The following is a 22,348-nucleotide window of genomic DNA, read 5'->3' as shown; positions in this document are numbered from 1 at the left end:
GAGGAGCCCACGAGCCTGGGGTAGACCTGAGACTCTCCTTCCTCCTTCCAAAGGCTGCTTCCTTTGCTCTTACAGCACAAGCAGTGGATGTCGTAAGGGGTGCCCTGGAGTCTAGTATTTGCTCTGTTACTTCTGGGTCTCTGTCTGCTCACGTGTAAAATGGGAATAATGCTGCAGACCTTCCTTCTTTAACAAGAAACTTCTTATGTGGGTGAAAGAAAATGGTGATTTCAGAAGTTGAAAAAATTTAGGTATTCCAATTTTATTTAAAGCCATGCAAATACAGTTACTCTACAATAACCTATAAGTATCTGAAATCAGTTTAGTTCAACTAAAAATTCATCATTATTATTTTGTTATTCATATATAATCAAGCATAGAAAGGATCAAGCATTTTAATCCTTATATTTTAAATACTCTGGAAAAATCAATACTTACCTAGTCTCAAGAATAATGAAAATGCCATGATGAGGTATCACCTCATATGGCCTCATCAAAGAGTCCACAGATAACAAATGCTGGAGAGGGTGTGGAGAAAAGGGAACCCCCCTACACTGTTGGTGGGAATGTACATTTGTGTAGCCACTATGGAGAACAGTATGGAGGTTCCTCAAAAAACCAAAAATAGAACTACCATATGATCCAGCAATCCCACTACTGGGCATATATCCAGAAGAGGAGACAAAAAGTCTAATTCAAAAAGCTACATGCACCCCAATGTTCAGAGCAGCACTATTTACAACAGCCAAGACATGGAAACAACCTAAGTGTCCACTGACAGATGAATGGATAAAGATGGAGTGGTATGCATATACAATGGAATATTACTCAGCCATGAAAAAGAATGAAATAATCCCATTTGCACTAACATGGATGGACCTGGAGATTATCATACTAAGTGAAGTAAGTCATACAGAGAAAGACAAATATTATACATCACTTCTATGTGGAATCTAAAAAATAATACAAATGAATCTATATACAAAACAGAAACGGAATCACAGACAGAAAACAAACGTACGGTCACCAAAAGGGAGGGGAAGGAGGGATAAACTAGGAGTTTGTGATGAACAGATACAAAGTATTATACATAAAATAGGTAAACAACAAGGACCCACTGTATAGCACAGGGAACTATATTCAATATCTTGTAACAACCTATAATGGAAAATAATGTGAAAAATATATATGTATATAACTGAATCACTTTGCTGTACACCTGAAACACAATGTTGTAAATCAACTACACTTCAATTAAAAAGAAAAAGAATAATGAAAATGATGCTGGAAATTCTTATGCATTTGAGTGAAGTGGTAGGGAAGACTTTGCCAGTGTGCACCACTGAACTATTCCTGGAAAAAAACCCTCCCTCCTGCCTTCCATTTCTCTAACTTAAAAAAAGTAAAAAAGGAGGAGGGGGAATTGTGGCATTGTCTAAGAAAGGAAGATATCATAATGGAAGTAATAAAGTAAAAAAAATTGTTATTTAATCACGTTAAAGAAAAAGATTATCATTTTGGAGGTGAATGTTTATGAGATTTCATCCATTCTCCATTAGTTCTTTGGATGTGACCTTTTAGGCTGATACTTTATAGGATAATTGCATATTCGAGAAGTAGTTCCATTAACTGAGTTTTAATAGTAACTGATGTTTTTCTATCTGTGGGCTGGAGGTATAAAGCCACAAAACACACAGAAATTTAATGTACAAGACAGGCATTAAATAATGTGAAAACTGATTAATAATTTTGATTCCAATATTATATTTTGGTTTCTTCACCTATAAAAAAAGTAGTAAGACCTACTAAATTATCAAGTTTTCAAAAATATAATTACAATGGACTTCCCTGGTGGCGCAGTGGTTGAGAGTCCACCTGCCAATGCAGGGGACACAGGTTCGTGCCCCGGTCCGGGAAAATCCCACAGGCCGCGGAGTGGCTTGGCCCGTGAGCCATGGCCGCTGAGCCTGCACGTCCGGAGCCTGTGCTCCGCAACGGGAGAGGCCACAACAGTGAGAGGCCTGCATACGGCAAAAAAAAAAAAAAAATTAAAAAAAAATTAAAAAAATATATATATATAAAATTACAAGGTAACCACAAGTACTGTGTCCATCTGTCACTTATAATGAATTTAAAATTACTACTAAACAGATAAGCATTTGCCATAATAGGTCAGATTCACAAGCACTGCTATCATAACATTGTCCACTTTATTAAAAAGCTTTAACCATCTCACCAATGTTTTACAGGCACTTAAGTTTCCTTTTTACTTAAAGTATGGTTTTCAAATCTTCAATTTAATTTCTCCCTACTCTGTTTTCTCAGACTGAGAACACTCTTCTTCGCTCTACTCATTTCCATTTTCCACTTTCATCTACAAACTCTTTACTCAACTTTTCAGAACTTCCTTCCAATCTGCTGAGGCAAAATTCTCTTCAGCCTTTCCTGTGTATTCTCTATTTATGCTAGGATTTTTTAATTTAAAAAAATATTAAAGACACAAATCTATATTTCGCATTGTGTTAGTGCTCAGATTTTCAAATATCGGTTAAAAAGAAACTAATTCAGTAGAGAACCACACTTTACACTTTCTATATAAATGATTTTCAATAAACTATTCACTATTTTTAAAATTTAGATTCTCCTGAGGTAAATTACTGAACAATCGTGAAAACGCACAATTCTGATGATTACTCCAGTGTCTCCCAAAGAAATTAAATAGAGAAACTGAAGGGAAAAAAATCGATTTGCCTTATTTCCTAGTAATGGACATTGGACATTGCAGATATGATGTTGCTTGCTTGTCAGAATGAAAAGAATCATGTAGCAGGTAACATCAGTAAAAGGAAACATCATACCTCTGACCTGTCTTTTGAGTAATTTTCTTCCTCACTGCATAGAGAGTTCTGTAAGAACATTCACTCATTCAACTGACATTAACTGGTTCATTCATTCTTTTCATTTATTCCTTTAATCTCACTCCCTCATTCGCTCAATTGATTGATCAATCAATCATCACTGAAACTTTTTTAGTGTGCCAGGCCCTAGAGACACACAGATAAAAAGCAGTTACAGGAGCCAGACAGTCTGGAGTGGGGAGCCACATGTGCAAAGAAGACGTGGTACATATACACAATGGCATACGACTCAGCCAGAACAAAGAAAGAAATTTTGCCATTTGCAACAAGATGGGTGGACTTGGAGGGTATTATGCTAAGTGAAGTAAGTCAGACAGAGAAAGACAAATACTGTACATCATAACTTATAGGTGGAATCTAAAAACGAAAACAAACGTGGCTATAACAAAAAAGAAACAAACTCACAGATACAGAGAACAAACGAGTGGTTACCAGTGGGGAAGGGGGAGGGACAAAAGGGGATTAAGAAGCACAAACTACTATGCATAAAATAAATAAGCTACAAGGATATATTGTACAGCACAGGGAATATAGCCAATATTTTATAATACTTATACATGGAGTATAACCTCTAAAAATTGTGGATCACTATGTTGTACACCGGAAACTTACATAATACTGTAAATCAACTCTACCTCAATGAAAAAAAAACAATTATAATGCAGTGTGGCTGCCAAGGGAGGAGGGTTTGAGGGGTGGAGAAAGGGGAGCAGGATAATTTTATGCAGAAGATGACGGCCATGGTTTGTTCTAAAGACAATGAGTTTGCCTGATAAAGCACAGGGCAAGGAGCGCTTCAACACAAGGAAGCAACACCCACAGAAAGAAGGAAATTCATGGGCCTTCTAGTACAACCTGCATGGGCAGAGTTCAGGAAAGAAGCGAGTACACTGTGATCAGAACGCCAGGAGAGCTCAGCCCAGACCAGACTACGAGGGGCCGTGGGAATTACAACTCCTTGGACTTAGTAAATGTTCAATAAATGTCTGCTTCACTGATGTTAATTTCTTAATCACCAACAATACCAAGTTTAATTAAAACTAAGAGGTATCTCAGGGAAAATATCTACCTTTTCTTTTTTTGACCCAATATTTTTATTGTTAAGTACAGTAATTCCCTATTGCTACATGAATGAGATCACTACTAGAAAAGGAAAGAATACTGAACACTAAAAGTCATGAGATACTTTAGTCAGCTACAAATATATATACGTTCCTAATATCATTCATGTACAGCTGAGATAATTCAGTCTGGAATCCTAAACGGTACATAATAACAACAACTTAATTCAAAAGGAAATATCTGACATACAGGTTTATTCTTCCAAAGGATACTATTTCCCAGCTTTGGTTTTTAATGCTTAAGTGTATCTATGTCTTAGATTATAAGAAATTTAAAAACCCTAAGCTCTTAAACTCTGAGCTGTTCTAAATGGAACGACTGTATCTGGAAATAAACCCTGTAGAGCTCCCCAGGATTCTGATCAAGTGAGGCTGGTTGGCAGGCATGCCTTTTATTCTCATGAAATGCTCCCTGTGTGTCCTCCTTGGGCAGGAGCCTTAAAAATTTAGCAGTAGCTAAATCAACTTAGTAAGCTTTCAAATAGATATTTGGTGGGGAATTAATTTGCTTAAAATGTTTAGTTTTCCAACAGATATAGAGTCTGTTAGCATTTGAGCTATAAAATTGACACCTAATGGACTGGTCTTTTAACTGAAAGTTCACTGTTGAAAAACTTTATACTTCACTTTTCATTGTTTCCTAAATTTTGCCCTACTAAAAAAGCTAAATGGCAATTTAGACTTTTAAAAGATCTATAAAGCCTACTATGTAAAGGAATATTAAGATACCGTTGAAGTATGGCAGCATGAAGTCTGTTCAGGTTTTTTGCTACCATAAATTCTGTATAATTATTTTCCAAACAAATTGAGTTCCTACTTAAGGAGAGAAAATATTTATTAGCACATCTGCATTTCAAAGCTCTTATTCTGAGAACTTTTCTACATAACTGAACAGATTAAAGTAAGATCATTAGTCTGTATTTTTTGGATCTCATTTCTTCAGTAAGAATTAGTTCCCCTGTTTACCTACGCATTACAGCTTTCAGTTTTATCATCGTGCAACAGCAAATTTTACCAATCGGAGAGACTGTACTATCTTTTTTGGAAAGTACATCATATAACATGTTTTGCTTTATATCTCTCTTCAAAACTGCTAACTATATAGAGTGAAGTAAAAAAGTGTAATCTGTTTTCCTTTCCCAACCATAAGACCTTCTTCTATCTGGGCCAGACTTTGATATTTGCCCCTTGGCTGAGAATCCGCAAATCCAACTTCACACTTAGCTGCAGTGAAGTAGCCCTGCAGGCAGGCCGACTTCAACGAACCACTAGTGGTATCATCATTAAAATCCTGCTGAAGGTCACCATGGCAACCGCCTGCTGAGGCTTCACTGCTGCACTCGGCATCTCCTAATCAGCTACCATGTGAAATGCAAATTCAGACAGTCTGAAAATTAGTCAAGAAGAATAGGGGATGAGGATGCAGATACGTGAAATATTCATGCGCTTCGTGGAAAAAAGAAGACAGCATGAATGACACAACAAAGGACGGCCCCTGACACTCTCGCTATCATTTTGCATGACTATTCACACCCTACTGTATTTCCAGGCCGAGAGTTCTGAAGTTGGCTTTGTGAAGTGCCGTATTTATATTCTATACCCAAAATAGTAATTAAAAATGGCTAACATAATAGCATTAACATCAAATAAAGATAATACTTCTAAATTACCACCACTGCCTTGTAAGAGTTTGTTCTAATTACCTGAATACCAATGCTGTGAAACAAAAAAACCAAGCGTCATTGATTATCAATATCAAAACTATTAGAAAAAAAAAAAAAGGTACTTTCAACATCCTAGGACCACAAATGCCTTACATATGGTAAAAATTCTTCAGAGATATTTATTATTCAAGTTACATGGACTCACTCTTCCTTATATAAAATTGGAACCGACTGCATTCATTTCACATAGAAAGAGTGCTGAGACCACCTAAAAGGTGAACATTATAATTGGTTCATATTTTTCCTTTGCCCCTTTCCATTTTCCTTGGGCAAAACATCTGCTGCTCATGAGCAGGTGAGATGTCCTAAAACAGTGGTTTCTCTGGGTGGGTCCCCAGTGAGCTTTCCAAAAACAGTTATGTGAACACACTTAGTTAGCCTGAGACACTGCTATTCTGCATATCTCCTCCTTAAATATAGATAAAATCATGATGCATTAGGCAAAAATGGGAGATGTTTTGTTCAGTGAAAAACTGGATGTTGGGTGGAGCCCAAACAACTCATTTCAGTGGGTTCCCAAAGCAAGCAAGGATCCAGCTCAGATCTTAACAAGGTAAAGTCCTCTAAGATTTTCAATTCTACCCAGTGTACTTTTTACCACATCTGCAGTGATAAGCACAAACATTTCCTACAGAATTCTGACTGCAGCAGTGAGGTCGTGATGGGACAGATCTTGTAAAAGCAAAAGGAAGGAGGGTAAAGCTGAAAGAATAAGACTGAGAGGCATGCAGCTGAGAGATGTTTGCTTCCACTCTGGGAAAACATGGGCCGGAGGGAGGGAAGGAAGTGGTGCCAGAAGAGAAAGTTACAACTGTGTGCTGCTCTGAGACCATAGGCATGAGGAGGGACCCTGTTAAGAGGGGCCACTGGACATGCTGGTCGCCCAGAGCCTGGCTTCGGCATTAATTCTGCCCTCCTCAGTGTTCAGGAGGCTGCAGTCAGCCACTGTTCCCATCCCACGTAGGAAGTGGCCGGTGTCACACCACGTGCTGTGCTGTGTTCCTTTCCACGTGATGAACTAACTGTGGCCACCTCTCTAACAGCCAAGCCTCCGAGAGAAGGAAAACGGAATGAAGGTGCTCTTTCTGCCACCTGTACTTGTCATTTGTATCAATGGATAAAAGAAGATTCTATAATAAAATGCAAACATCAGCAAAATGAACAACATGAACGCATGACTGAAAAATGACTTACCTCCTCTGAATAGTGATCTGAAGGAAGAGGTGGGTAGTCACACTGCTCTATCTTCTTACACAGCGAGTACAAGTTCATTTTGTCGCCATAGAAAGGACTCTGTAACGCAGCCATCTGTAAAATGCTCCCAATGAAACTGATATAGTTACATGGTAACTTTAAGGGAGATTTCATCAAGTATATTACACTGCGGGGGGTGGGGGGGTAATTACAAATACTTTAAATAAAGTTCTGTAGGCATTTTGTGTTTCATGAATATCCTTTTCAGAGAATTACTGAGTAAGTCCTAAAAAGTCTTACTTCAATTTTTGGTTATTATTTTCAACATTTAAACTTCCCCAAAAGGGAGAAATGGTTAGCATATAATTATTTAAACATATACACACGCACACATACGCAGTATAAAACAGTATTAGAAGAATAAGAAAATAACTTAAGACACTTTGTAAATACAATGCTATAGGAACAACTAGTATATCTCATGACTAGACAGACATCACTGGTATATATCAACCATGTAATGGTCACAATACAACAAAAATGAAACTGAAGTTAAAACTGAATTATAATCTAGCAATGCTTGGGGAACAGAACACATAGCATTTTATTTCACACGACAGTTTCTGTAGGAAAAGGTTATTTTGAGATAAAAAATGTCTTCTCGGTCTGAATGTTATAACTGATCCTCAACTAGTTCACAATGAATTAGAAACTGCTTTTCTTTTTTGATGATGTCTCGAAAACACGAAATGTGCTCAAAAGCCCTAGGAGTCTAGCCGCTGCTTCAAGGCATCCAAATGAGATTTTTATGTAGGAAAAAAAAACGACTCTAAGAATGAATGCCTTTTAAAAAGACATTATTGAATTTAACTTTAAGACCAGGTTCTAACTTGACCTGATTTCAGGTGTGAGCAAGGACTGTGGTTAGCAGGGTTAGAAACTAAAAATTCAATTGAAAATGTTCGCCTCCTGAATCTTTGAACTGCGGGCGCGAGACTACAACACGGAGTACGACGCTGCCCCCAAGTCAGTCACCCTTTTCTACATGTGCTAATAAGTTTGATTTTGGAAGGACAATGTGTACATTCCCCAGACAGGCCAGGCGTGCGTGCAACACGCTGGGCCGAGCAGTGCTCCTCGGTGGGGTGGGCGTCGGCGGGGACACATGAGCTGCGAATGGCTCTCATCTGTCTGGGCCGCTGCAGGCAGAGCTTAACTCCTTCCCGGCCTGGACCGCGGGGCTGGGGGGGGGAAGCAGAGCTCAGAGCCGCCCGGCAGCCCTTTCCTATATCTCCTGCAAAACCGCCTTAGGAACAGGTGTTCCCCACGAAGAGAAGAAACCCCCAAACAAGGTGCATGTCCCTAAACATATAAATTTCCACTCCATTTGAGAGGAAATTTCTAGAAGAGGGGCTACAATAATAATAACATGTTTTGTTGAAATGCGAGGACACTTTATGATAAAACACAATCTTTAAAATGCCCCCCTTGAAAAACAGACTGTGTGTATAAACTACTGTCTCTCCGTGTTTGCAAAAACCCTAAGTAAACGTCCGTATATTCATTATCCTGTGCCAGGAGTTCATTACAGTACTTTTGTCTCAATACTGCAGTGTTAAAAAAAAGAAAATCTGAATGTCCCCTAAGGAGTTAAACAGGAATAGTATATTTTCATGCATCTCCTGCTTTGACAGATGAAAAATGTCAACTGTCCTGTTTTTATTTTCAAGCTTTTGCACTATTCATCTGGTTCATTAGTGCATCTCGATGCTGCCCCTGACAGCTGCTCGCCCTCTCCTCCCAGCAGCTGAATTTTTCAGGCTAATTTGATCCTCCACACTGAGACGATCGCTAGAATGATTGACTTGCTCCCTGACCTCCAGGGTCCGACTTCCCTGATTAGTATTCTGGGGGTGTTGGAGGGACGAAAGCCCACTGTCTGTCTTTGGGGCTGGTGGCAGCTCTCTTTTTTTTTTGAACTGTAAGCCACCAACCTACAACCCTGGAAGGATGCAATTGCTGCACTGAACAATAAAGGAAATGTGTAAAACCTACTTTTCCATGTAAAGGTCCGTGTAGCAAAAGCACAGCATCTTGATTTTAATTAGTAAAGTCTACTTTGTTGCATATCAATTAAAACTGTACTGCTAGTTTTTTTTTTTTTTTTTTTTTGAGGTTTCAGGAATATCTGAAAGTCTAATTTTCTGAGTTTAAAATACGTTTTCAAAAAAGGCTTCCCACTCCTTCGTTGTGAATGGTAAATTCTTAGTGGGATACAATATAAAATATCGATGTGACGCTATGGCCAATTTTTTAAAGCTAAACTACTGGGCATTTTTATTGACATTCTATTAATACAGAACCAGAAAGATATACAGCACCAAGGTAAATTAAATCCTTAGAAAAATTCTAGTTCTTCCCAATCACCTGCACAGAGCAACTGAGGAAATGTGCTAAGGTGAAAACTAATGTTACCACGTTAAATACTGTAACTCAGAACCATCCACACACATAACACACATGCATGGAGGAGTGTCCAAAACTAATGTTACCACGTTAAATACTGTAACTCAGAACCATCCACACACATAACACACATGCATGGAGGAGTGTCCAAAACTAATGTTACCACGTTAAATACTGTAACTCAGAACCATCCACACACATAACACACATGAATGGAGGAGTGTCCAAAACTAATGTTACCACGTTAAATACTGTAACTCAGAACCATCCACACACATAACACACATGCATGGAGGAGTGTCCAAAACTAATGTTACCACGTTAAATACTGTAACTCAGAACCATCCACACACATAACACACATGAATGGAGGAGTGTCCAAAACTAATGTTACCACGTTAAATACTGTAACTCAGAACCATCCACACACATAACACACATGCATGGAGGAGTGTCCAAAACTAATGTTACCACGTTAAATACTGTAACTCAGAACCATCCACACACATAACACACATGCATGGAGGAGTGTCCAAAACTAATGTTACCACGTTAAATACTGTAACTCAGAACCATCCACACACATAACACACATGAATGGAGGAGTGTCCAAAACTAATGTTACCACGTTAAATACTGTAACTCAGAACCATCCACACACATAACACACATGCATGGAGGAGTGTCCAAAACTAATGTTACCATGTTAAATACTGTAACTCAGAACCATCCACACACATAACACACATGAATGGAGGAGTGTCCAAAACTAATGTTACCACGTTAAATACTGTAACTCAGAACCATCCACACACATAACACACATGCATGGAGGAGTGTCCAAAACTAATGTTACCACGTTAAATACTGTAACTCAGAACCATCCACACACATAACACACATGCATGGAGGAGTGTCCAAAACTAATGTTACCACGTTAAATACTGTAACTCAGAACCATCCACACACATAACACACATGCATGGAGGAGTGTCCAAAACTAATGTTACCACGTTAAATACTGTAACTCAGAACCATCCACACACATAACACACATGCATGGAGGAGTGTCCAAAACTAATGTTACCACGTTAAATACTGTAACTCAGAACCATCCACACACATAACACACATGAATGGAGGAGTGTCCAAAACTAATGTTACCACGTTAAATACTGTAACTCAGAACCATCCACACACATAACACACATGAATGGAGGAGTGTCCAAAACTAATGTTACCACGTTAAATACTGTAACTCAGAACCATCCACACACATAACACACATGAATGGAGGAGTGTCCAAAACTAATGTTACCACGTTAAATACTGTAACTCAGAACCATCCACACACATAACACACATGCATGGAGGAGTGTCCAAAACTAATGTTACCACGTTAAATACTGTAACTCAGAACCATCCACACACATAACACACATGAATGGAGGAGTGTCCAAAACTAATGTTACCACGTTAAATACTGTAACTCAGAACCATCCACACACATAACACACATGCATGGAGGAGTGTCCAAAACTAATGTTACCATGTTAAATACTGTAACTCAGAACCATCCACACACGTAACACACATGCATGGAGGAGTGTCCAAAACTAATGTTACCACGTTAAATACTGTAACTCAGAACCATCCACACACATAACACACATGAATGGAGGAGTGTCCAAAACTAATGTTACCACGTTAAATACTGTAACTCAGAACCATCCACACACATAACACACATGAATGGAGGAGTGTCCAAAACTAATGTTACCACGTTAAATACTGTAACTCAGAACCATCCACACACATAACACACATGAATGGAGGAGTGTCCAAAACTAATGTTACCACGTTAAATACTGTAACTCAGAACCATCCACACACATAACACACATGCATGGAGGAGTGTCCAAAACTAATGTTACCACGTTAAATACTGTAACTCAGAACCATCCACACACATAACACACATGAATGGAGGAGTGTCCAAAACTAATGTTACCACGTTAAATACTGTAACTCAGAACCATCCACACACATAACACACATGAATGGAGGAGTGTCCAAAACTAATGTTACCACGTTAAATACTGTAACTCAGAACCATCCACACACATAACACACATGCATGGAGGAGTGTCCAAAACTAATGTTACCACGTTAAATACTGTAACTCAGAACCATCCACACACATAACACACATGAATGGAGGAGTGTCCAAAACTAATGTTACCACGTTAAATACTGTAACTCAGAACCATCCACAACACATAACACACATGAATGGAGGAGTGTCCAAAACTAATGTTACCATGTTAAATACTGTAACTCAGAACCATCCACACACATAACACACATGAATGGAGGAGTGTCCAAAACTAATGTTACCACGTTAAATACTGTAACTCAGAACCATCCACACACATAACACACATGAATGGAGGAGTGTCCAAAACTAATGTTACCACGTTAAATACTGTAACTCAGAACCATCCACACACATAACACACATGAATGGAGGAGTGTCCAAAACTAATGTTACCACGTTAAATACTGTAACTCAGAACCATCCACAACACATAACACACATGCATGGAGGAGTGTCCAAAGAAATAATTTTTATTTTGGTGTTCAAGTATACATAAAAATGGGACACTGCCTCAAAGGCAAATCCAGAATGTGAAGAATTATTTCAGTTTTGACATGGGAGTCTGCTGGTCCTACAATAATTAGCAAACTTCCCAAAAAATGCTTATTACCTCAACTGAACTTTTTCATTGCTAAATTTAATTTCTTTAGTGGAAACCAATTTGCTGTTTACTTTTAGGTGTATAAAGGGAAAATGTTGCTTTGATAATATTATTAGACTACGGCCTGAAGGAATCTAAGGTCACCTAAACAGGTATAAAATATTTTAAAATGTACAAAGTGCCTTTTAAACTTTACAATAACTTAATATAATCAAATCAGTGCAACACTGTTCCAACCTATTAACATAATATAATATAGTAAGCATAAATCTCTTTTAATCTCATGTGAATACATACAAACATGTATTTTGTTCTATCACTAATTCATAACTTTTCTTAATAAAAATTATCCTAAGGATGTTCTTTAAGAACATTTTTTAAATCTCTTTAAGTGGTCATTAGTTTATTTAGTAGGAAGAACAAAATCGCAGGTTCCTTAAATTAAGGAAATTTGAACCTGCAATCTGTAAAATAATAATTAAAGATTATGATACACATTTTAAAAAACCTTCTGCTGCTCTACTTCCAAGTAAAGGTGGAACAATTAAAATAGATGATCTCATCATATATTTCATTTAAGTCAGGAAGACAAGAGACATAAAATAAAGAGTAAGAAATACACTGGTTTCTACCTATCCAGTTCAGATTTCCTTTGTATACCTTAAAATATGAAAATGATTCAATGTATTATTTTCCTTCATTTTATTTTATTAAAAGAGTTACCGAGATGTAGGTTAAGTTTTAGTTAACAGCTTTGACTGAAAGCCTACATTCCTAGGAAAATTACCATTCAATTAAAGAAGTAAATTACAGAAGTCCCTAGCATGAGTGTTCTCTGATACCATTACTATATAACATGAATATAAAATGTGCTCATAGCATGCTTTCTTCTCTTCACTCAGACTGTCACACTGCAATACTTGCTAGAGGATCTATCTACATGATTCCATCTTCCTTTGATAAATTATCACCAGTAGAACAGGTGAGAGAGAGTATTTCACTGAGCTTTACCAATATAAACCGTTACTCACGGAAACTAAGTGATAACCTAGAAGAATTATCTGTCTACAAACTATCCTTAAAGCTGAATTAATCTACATAAAAGTGAAAAAAAAATGTGACAAAGCTATTTACTATGCTTTCATATTTTACATCCATTCTATTATATCCATCCTGTTACGCATGGGCAACAGTTTTTTTTTAATAGATCTTCAAATGTATATTTTTATAAGTAAGATTATATAGCAACATTATATTAACATAAAAAACATTTAAGAAATAAAACTCCCATCAAAAGGAAACAATTTAAAATTATATTAGAGGAAGTAAATGTGTAGAAATGTATAGTTACTAAATTTCATTATACAAACAGTTACTAAGTCAATGAATTAACTTCCTCATAATTAAAAAGCTAATTCTTAAACATCACCCAGAAAAAAATAACTATACACTATTAGGATAGGGGAAATATATTCCAGTAAGTAAAACCAATTCAATATATGGAATTTATCACCATTACCTACCTCATACAGTAGACAGCCAAGGGACCAGATGTCAGATTTGAAGTTGTACCCATTTTCATGTATTCTCTCTGGAGACATGTAATAAGGTGTACCCACTGCAGAAAGAAACCAAATAAAACAAGAGAAGGAAAAGAATGAAGATGCCACTGTGCTAAGAAATTACATCCAAAATTCCAGATTTAAAATGCCATCAAAATAATTCATTAGGATCAGAAGATTGCTCTGGGGAATACTCAAAACTTTTAAACTTCCTCTTTCCTCCCTGATCCTTGAACAGCATGTTTACAACTATCCCACTTTAAAAAGGGTGTGGTGGGTTACACTTTATTTCCTTTTGATCAATTCAGGGAGAATCTAGGGAGCATAACTAAAGAAAAAGAAAGGAATTCTAACACAAAAATCGACTAAGTGACTCACATTGATTTCATTTCTTGATTTTTTTAAACATGGCTTGTATATCCCAAATAATTAAACATGATGATATAATAATTTTAAAATAAACAGCAATACATAACAACTGAGTAGAGTACGTATAAATAAATCATACTTATTAACTTTTACAGAAACATCCCTTAGAACATTGTTGTGACTCTTAAAATTACAAATGATATAATCATTAACCTTCAGTACCTTACTCCCACTTTAGAAAGAATAAAACAGACTTTTGTACATCAAAGGGTTATATAATAACATATGTGAAAGGTCACTGACATCTCTGAAAAAATGTCCGAGACTATTGCTACTGAGAACTTTGTAGAGACAAGATGCTCTGGATAATTTGGGGGTTTGCTTGTTTCGATGTGTGAGTACATTTTTTGTTTTTTTATGACCATTTTAGAAAATGTGAACATAATATAAGGAATGCTAATATATTTAATTTAAAATGTATTAAATATCTTAAAATAAGTAAGACATATACATTATATTTTGAAGGGTAAAAAACATTGAAGTGACTTTGGAAGTGAATATCTTAAGTCTCAAACTTAGATGACTATTATTTCACCATCTGCCTAAGGCTTTTTGACAAATAGAAAATCAAAGTTTGAGAACAATATTTAGAAATTTTACTTGCTTGAGGCAACAGCTACCAAAACTATGCTGCTGCTCACAGAGAAAAGCACATTCCCTTCTTCTACTAATTTTTAAGTACTCCCTAGGAGTTAGTAAATCTAATGAGAGTGTAACTCAGAATGCTGAACAGCGGTGTTTCGTCAGAGGCAACAAGAAGAGGCACATCAACAGTCAAAGCATCATCCTCAAAGGCATCATCCTCTTCTTCCAAAAGAATGAAGTTATAACCTAACGGTTGTGTGGAAACTATGCTGGGCTAAAAGCTGAAAACATCATGAACCAGCTATTCACAAGAAATCCTATCTATACTGGAATCCATTTTTCCTAGTAATGGATGGTCCTAGTCAGAATGGATGAAAGGGAGGTACTTACTGAAGTGAAGAAGTGAAAAAAGGAGTATGCAAACCGGAGGATAAAAGAAATTTAAAGTATGAAGTATTCGGACATGATATTTGAGGCAAACTTTAAGAAAGAAATGATTTAATTGCAGCATTTCCTCTAAAGACAAACAAGTAAGTTTGCCAAATTCTCTCAGGGTGAGAAAAGCCAAGAAACTTTTAGAAATGGCTAGGTTTAAAGAATCTGCATTATTATTGAGTCAGATAAACACAAGCTCTGCAGCTTTGGGCCCTGTAGCCCCTTCCACTTGTAGTTTTCACAAGCAACACCAACTGTGGGCATACTGAACGCTCTCCATTCAAGGGGGGAGGGGTACAGCTGGAATAATAAATGGCTCTGTACAGGCTCCCGGACGTGAAGCCAGTGACTGGCAGTGAGGGATGTGCAGAGAGAGGCTTCACGGAATCCACAGGGGGCGACTGAAAACAGTGAGGCTTGAAGGTTCAGAGTTTACCAAAAGCAAAGGTAATTTTAACCAGTAGCTCTGGGAAACCTGCTGATACATTAGGGGTTTGATGTGAGTGTGAAAGATTGATGAGAGGGAAAAAGAAGAACAAATGCTTGCATTTTACAGAGATTAGCCCCAGCATCACACCTTAACTGCCACACAGACCCAACGCACGGCCGGCCTGAGAGCCAAGGAGGCAGAGAAGCGGGATGGTTAGGAATCCCACTAAACTAAACCTAAAACCTGAAAAGCTGCAAGGTACAGAAGAGCCTCTTAGGGAGCTGCTGGAGGTCATTACCAACAGTTACACACAGAGTTAACGCTGCGGCTTTAAACCCAGACGAGGGTTCTCCTTCATGTTACCAGCAACCAGCGTCTTTATACTAAATACACGTTTGGGTATTTCAATTATGTGTATCTTGCGTATATAATAAAATGGAAATCTGAGTATGCTACTCACCTCTCTGACCGACACATCATGTCCAAAGGCGTCATTAAGTGGGAAAGGAGAAAGTCTGACTCCTGCACTATGATCACTGATGGGACAGACTCATCACTAAGCGCTGAGCCTGGGTGCGAGAGGCAGGTTTTGCCGCCCCCCCCCCCCAACGCCTCCCCGACCTGCCCCCGCAGGGCGCCTCCGTCCTGGACGCCGACACTGAGCACAGGCTGGGCCCCTGCCCATGAAGGGTCCATCCTCGCCCGTCTCTACTGGGCACAGAGCCGCAAAGTTTAAGTGCCCAGGAAAATGCGAAATGCGTTTAAATGCAGTGAGACGTTCTCCACATTTCAAACTTAATGAACACATGATTATTTCCTAAAGAACCTTTTTTTCTAAAATTCATGACAGCTGTGTGTATTAGTGCTGTTGCCTCAAGAATGTGGTGACTTCTTAACAACTGTACAAGACAAGGGGGCGGTGCAGAGTGACATGATTAGACACTACAACGACCACGCAAATTACTGTGCGTTGAGGAGCCTCAGACGGCGGGACGCATGATTCCACTAGTCTTTCCAGAATGCGTGGCTGGAGGTAAAACGGGAATATATTTCACTGCCGCAGATACTTATGTCATTTTAACCTCCTGACGGGAGTAAAAGTGAGTAAGAAACGGATGATGGCATTATAAAACACAGAAAGTCTGATACTAGAGGAAAAGTGTTAACAACTGAAAATGCTATCTGACCCTTCTTTATAACAAGACAGTCACTCAAATATTTTTTAAAAATCCATTACGTTAATTGACTTATTCTAGCTATATGAGAAAAGTTTTACATGGGAAGTACTCTATTAACAATAAATACATCCTAAAATGTATCCTTAACAAAATGAAGACTGATTTTCGCAAGTTCTACAATATGTTTAAGAAAGCCAAAAACTTCTGTTAACATGCTATTATAGAATAAACTAATAACTTTCAATTCATCAGAGTAAGTTACATACAGAATTTTTTCAATAGTTTATAAACATTTAGCAATTTCTGCAAAGACTTGAATGAGAAAAAATAATAGAACCACTGAAGCATCTTTTTATGTGGTTAGATTTGGGTTGCTATTTTTTTGTCTTGTTTTAAGTAAGGGAGGAAAGGAAAAATCAGTCAAAGGTCAGGAAATCTGTTTCACATGTTACCTTTGCCACCAACTAACTAGGACCACTTAACTTCTCTTTTTATTACTTTCCTCATCTGTAAGGTGCAGTGATGAAGAAGATGAGATCATTTCTGAGATCCCTTTGCTCTCAAACTCTCCAGCACTCATAAAAACCCTGCAAACACCCATACAGAAAGTGAAGTGGAAAAGAGTAATATATTCCTGTTTTAAACTATTACCTAGGACAGTTGACTGAAATGTTTTACGTCAGAGGGTAGAAACAAGCAAATTCAGTTTAGAAATGTTGCTTCTTTCTCTCAGAACAAACTGCAGAAAAGAAAGCTTTGAACATTCCTTGTTGGGAGAACTGAAAGGACACAATTCATCTTAAACCTCAATTCGATTAAAACACACACACACACACACACGAACACACACAACTTCAGGGAATAGGAATTAATTTTCATTTTTTCCTTCATACTCTTAAGCCAGCCCAGAAATTGTGTTGGCAGACTCCATGGAGGCCAAATTTACTTAATTGTAAGGAGTATTATCTGAGGTCAGTACAGAATGGCTGAGTGGTAGATCAATATTTCTTCTACAAAAGACATTTGTTAAATAAATTTTTCATCTTTCAAGTGTAACTGATAACATTTAAAAACCCAGAAAGTTTTCTAGTTACTGTTTCTCTGCTCCAGGCACTGTGTTAAATGGATCACATGTGTTACCTTGCTGAGTTTTTTAACACTGTTTATCAGGGTCCACACTGTTCTAGGTGCTGGGGAGACAGACAAGCCAGGTCATTCTGTCCCTTGCATTTAAACAGTTATTTCATTAAAATTGACGACTGTGAAGTAAACAGGCTGAATCCTTGTCTTCATGGGGCTCACTGGCTAGTGAAATGGGGGCTATTATGAGGTAGTTTATGAATTATTTTACTTTATTTATTTTATTTTTGGCCGCATTGGGTCTCCGTTGCTGCGCACGGGCTTTCTCTAGTTGCGGTGTGCGGGGGCTACTCTTCGCAGCGGTGCACGGGCTTCTCATTGCGGTGGCTTCTCTTGTTGCGGAGCACAGGCTCTAGGCACACGGGCTTCAGTAGTTGTGGCACGAGGGCTCAGTAGTTGTGGCTCGCGGGCTCTACAGTGCAGGCTCGGTAGTTGCGGCGCACGGGCTTAGCTGCTCCGCGGCATGTGGGATCTTCCCGGACCAGGGCTCGAACCCGTGTCCCCTGCATTGGCAGGTGTATTCTTAACCACTGCGCCATCAGGGGAGTCCCCAAGAGGTAGTTTAATGAGATGTTACTACTATTATTCTTGTTGTAGAGAGGACGCAAAAGGAAGTCAGGTAATTTGCCAAAGATCACAAAGCTAGTAAGGTGTGGATGTAGAATTCAAGCCAGGTCATTCTGTCCCTTGCATTTAAACAGTTATTTCATTAAAATTGACGACTGTGAAATAAGACTGGGAAAAAAAAGTCTGTATCTTTCCAAATTAATCAGCAGAGAACTCTTCTACAAGTCTCAGCATGTACACACCAAAGGCCAGGAGTGAGGAGGGTCAGGGTTCAGTGCTTCTCTGCAGCTACTCTGCTTCAAATAGATACTTTTTATGGTAGCTGAGAGGTTAAACATGCACAGTTTACAATTAGATAACAGCTTCTTCCCAGCCTGATTATTTAAGTCAAGAAAGGACTGCAAGTTAAAAATAAATCAGTGAAAGTAGTCTTTAATACTGACCAGGCATATGCTGCCTTTAAGGCTCCAAACCACGCTGAACTATGATGGGGTACACACCAAGGAAAGACCCACAGAGAGGTGCTAGGGAAGGTGTGGGAAGGACAAGCACGTGACCACAGGTGGCACTTGGCACCAAAAATGAAACTGCTTTAATGCCTGGTTCAAGAACACTAATTTTCCGAGTTGTAATCAGAGGATATATCACACTTGGAAATAGTGTGGGGAGCATGAATTGTACACTCAAGAGACCCCAGTGTGAAAATTCTGATGCTGGTGGAAGGACGGCCATGCGTTTACTCAGCTGGCAACATTACAAAATCAGAGAACCATTGTCTCATTTTGAAAGGGAAAGAGGAGTTCAAGCAACCTTGTAACGCAAACAACAACGACAACCACAACACAATTTCCCCCCAAGAGGTTTCAAGTATTTGTCCAGCACAAGGACCAGTATCAGAGCCCCCTAGCCAGCTCTTTGTAAAAATCTATTCCATCCTCAGGAGGTACAACAAGCATATATAATAACTAAATCACACACGTACATGCAAAAAGGAAACTATCTTTGCTCTTCCGGGAGACATTAAGAAAGCAAGTAAAATGCCATATTAGAACATGATTAAGCCGTTTTTTGTTTTTTTTTTTTCTCCTTTTCACTAGAGCAAGCCATCAGGAAACACTTCATTGTAAATAATAAATGCAACTTTGATGCAAATAGATTTGCTTGAATAGCAGATAACTACCCTTAATTACTTACATATACCTTTGGTGTACATAATGTGGTTATATCTTATGGCAGTTTAATTTTTCTAATTAAGTTTTGTTAAAATTGCTTTCTATTTCTGTCCATGAGGAGGCAAGGCACTCAAAAGCAAGACTGGCACAAAGGAGAGACGACCCTTGAGGATTAAACAAGCTTTTGTAAATAATTAAAAAAAAAAAAAAGAACTGTTAATAAACTAATAGTAATGATAGAAAAGGACTTGCCTGCAAAACTTACATGAATGCAAGTGTGGTATTTTCTCCCTTGAAAAGTAAACACATATCACTGATGAAAGTCTATAATTAAAAATGGGAAATTTTAACGTTAAGACATCTGTCTAAAAAAGAAAGTGCTTAATTTCAGTACTGTGAACTTCCATTAAAACCTCTGACTTTTAAACCACGTCACCTTACCGGGCTTTAGAGGAGGACACCAAAGACTCTCCAGCCGTCAGGCCGACTAATCCGGGGAGGCGGGCAGCACTTTGGCACCTGGTGTTACGCCGCGAACGTCACATCACACGGCAAAGGGACCTGAAGCTAGGGAGACTACCCTGGCCTGTCCGTGACATTTGCAAGGGCAGGGGCAGGGGAGATTCCAAGTGTGAGAGGGTCTCCACCTGCCACTGCGGGACTTGAAGATGGAGGAAGGAGGGAGAAGCCAATGAGGGCAGCTGCAGAAGGTGAGGCAGCCTCGGGAGGACACAGGAAGGAAAAAGGGGCCTGGGTCTGGCAACACCGAAGACCTGGATTCTGCCAACAACCCGGATAAGTCACCCCTCGAAGCTCCAGAAAAAAATGCAATTCTGCAGGCACCCTGATGTTAGCCGGGTGAGAGCCATGTTGGAATTCTGACCTACAGAACTGCAAAAATAATAAATCTGTTGTTTTAAGCCACTGCATTTGTGGGAATTTGTTACGGCACCAATAGGAAAGAAATACAAATGCACTGACGATTCATTCACGCGTCACGTGGGCCAATTCCATGTGCCGAGCCAGCCACAGGCCAAGAACCCCACAGGAAATGCTTGTGGTCTAAAGCATCCTCGACCTCTACGAGTTCACTGGACAGTCTGGGGATGGGATGAGGTACATTCTTTGAGGGTTTTTTTTTGGAGGGGGGTAGAAGCCAATACATTTACCATAAGAAGAATAAAATAATAAAATGGTGATCTTTTATCATTTAAAAGAGCTCTGGTTGTTCACTAACTGATAAGGACCCTAAACCAGGTAATCACAGCCACTTTAAAGATTTGAATTAGAGATGCAGAAGAGAAAGCAGTTCATGTGCTACACAGCACTCAGTCCACAGCTGGTGTTTGAAGTTTGGTGAGTAATAATTATTATTATAAATGTTTTAAATTGGCCAAAATAAGGTCCCTATCACAAGTACATCCAGGAGGGAAAATTACAGATTTACTGATCAAGAGAAAACTCACCAAGGACCAATACTCTAGCACACCTCATGAATCATTCTGGATTTAAAAATAATCTCTCTGCTCAGAATCTCCTAATTCAGAATGATGGACACTCCCTAAGGCTATCCATGGCTCCCTCTTCCTCCTCCCCCCCGCCACCCCGGGGCACACAATCCCATCAAGAGAGCTAATTACCCTTCAGGTGCAATAGCTACAAGTATGTCACAAAAATAAACAAGGAGAGAAGGAGTGCAAACCACATAAACAAATGAACGAGGTATGTTTCCTTCATCTCATGGACAATGAAGGGGGACAGCGTTCACCTTCACTGTTTTCGGTTCTCCTCTTCCTGAACACCTGCGAGAATTATTCATCCACTCCTTTAAGATGGATGTGGCCATGAGACTTGTTGTAGCCAATAAAATACGAATGGGAATTAATGTGTTACACTCAAGTAGAAAGACTTAACTAAGAGCCAGTAAGTGATTCTCCAGGATCTCTTCGTCTCACGAAGATCACACAAGGCTGAAGCCCCCTGGAATGCCAAGTGACCACCTGGAGGGAGGGCGGCCACCGGGACCCACACGGGGACCCACAGCTGACTCCGGGTGACCAGAGAAATAATACGCTTCAGTGCTAAGTAACTAAATGCTGTTATTGTTTCTTCCTGCGGCATAATCTAACCTACACTTACTGATATATTTAGTTAAATCCCTCCTTTGATGTGTAGCCTGTCTCTAATTCATTTGATCAGTATGCACTGAGCATCTACTATGTGCAATGCCCTCTCCTACACATCTGAGATACATCAGAGAACCAAAAACATGAAGAACCGGGTCCTCATGAAGCTTCCACATGGCTGAGGCAGAAAGACAGAAAGCACTAAGCGTAATAAGTGAGTAACACAGCATATTCGAAGATACAAAGTCCTACCGGAAAAACAGAAAAATGAAAATAGGATAAAGGATCAGGAACCGTAGGGATGGTGTGTGTGGGGGTCAGGTTCAGTATTAAACACAGAGAGCTCGGTAATCCCCACCCTAGCCCCACACAACATGAAGGCACAGAGGAGAAAATGTGCTTTAAAAGTGCCTGCAAATAATAAATGCTGTGCGCATATTCACTGCTACGTTTGCTTTTGATATTTAGTAGCCGTGGACGATTCCTCTGGGTCATTATCACAGGAAATTAGGGCAGTTTGATATGGTTTGACTAACAATCAT

General features: G+C 38.8%; 1 protein-coding gene across 1 annotated transcript in view; it reads right to left on the bottom strand.

Moving 5' to 3' along the window:
- Window positions 1-22,348, bottom strand: part of NEK7 (NIMA related kinase 7) — a 92,736-nt gene that overhangs the window by 15,412 nt on the left and 54,976 nt on the right. The window contains exons 7-8 of the mRNA XM_065883859.1: window positions 13,706-13,800; window positions 6,958-7,071 (exon numbers count right to left, since the gene is read on the bottom strand). Coding sequence (XP_065739931.1) covers window positions 6,958-7,071; window positions 13,706-13,800 — 209 coding nt within the window. The remainder of the gene's footprint in view (window positions 1-6,957; window positions 7,072-13,705; window positions 13,801-22,348) is intronic.

The sequence above is a fragment of the Phocoena phocoena genome, chromosome 1 (genome assembly GCF_963924675.1).
Source record: "Phocoena phocoena chromosome 1, mPhoPho1.1, whole genome shotgun sequence".
Taxonomy (NCBI): Eukaryota; Metazoa; Chordata; class Mammalia; order Artiodactyla; family Phocoenidae; genus Phocoena; species Phocoena phocoena.
This window is presented reverse-complemented; position numbering and strand designations above follow the sequence as displayed.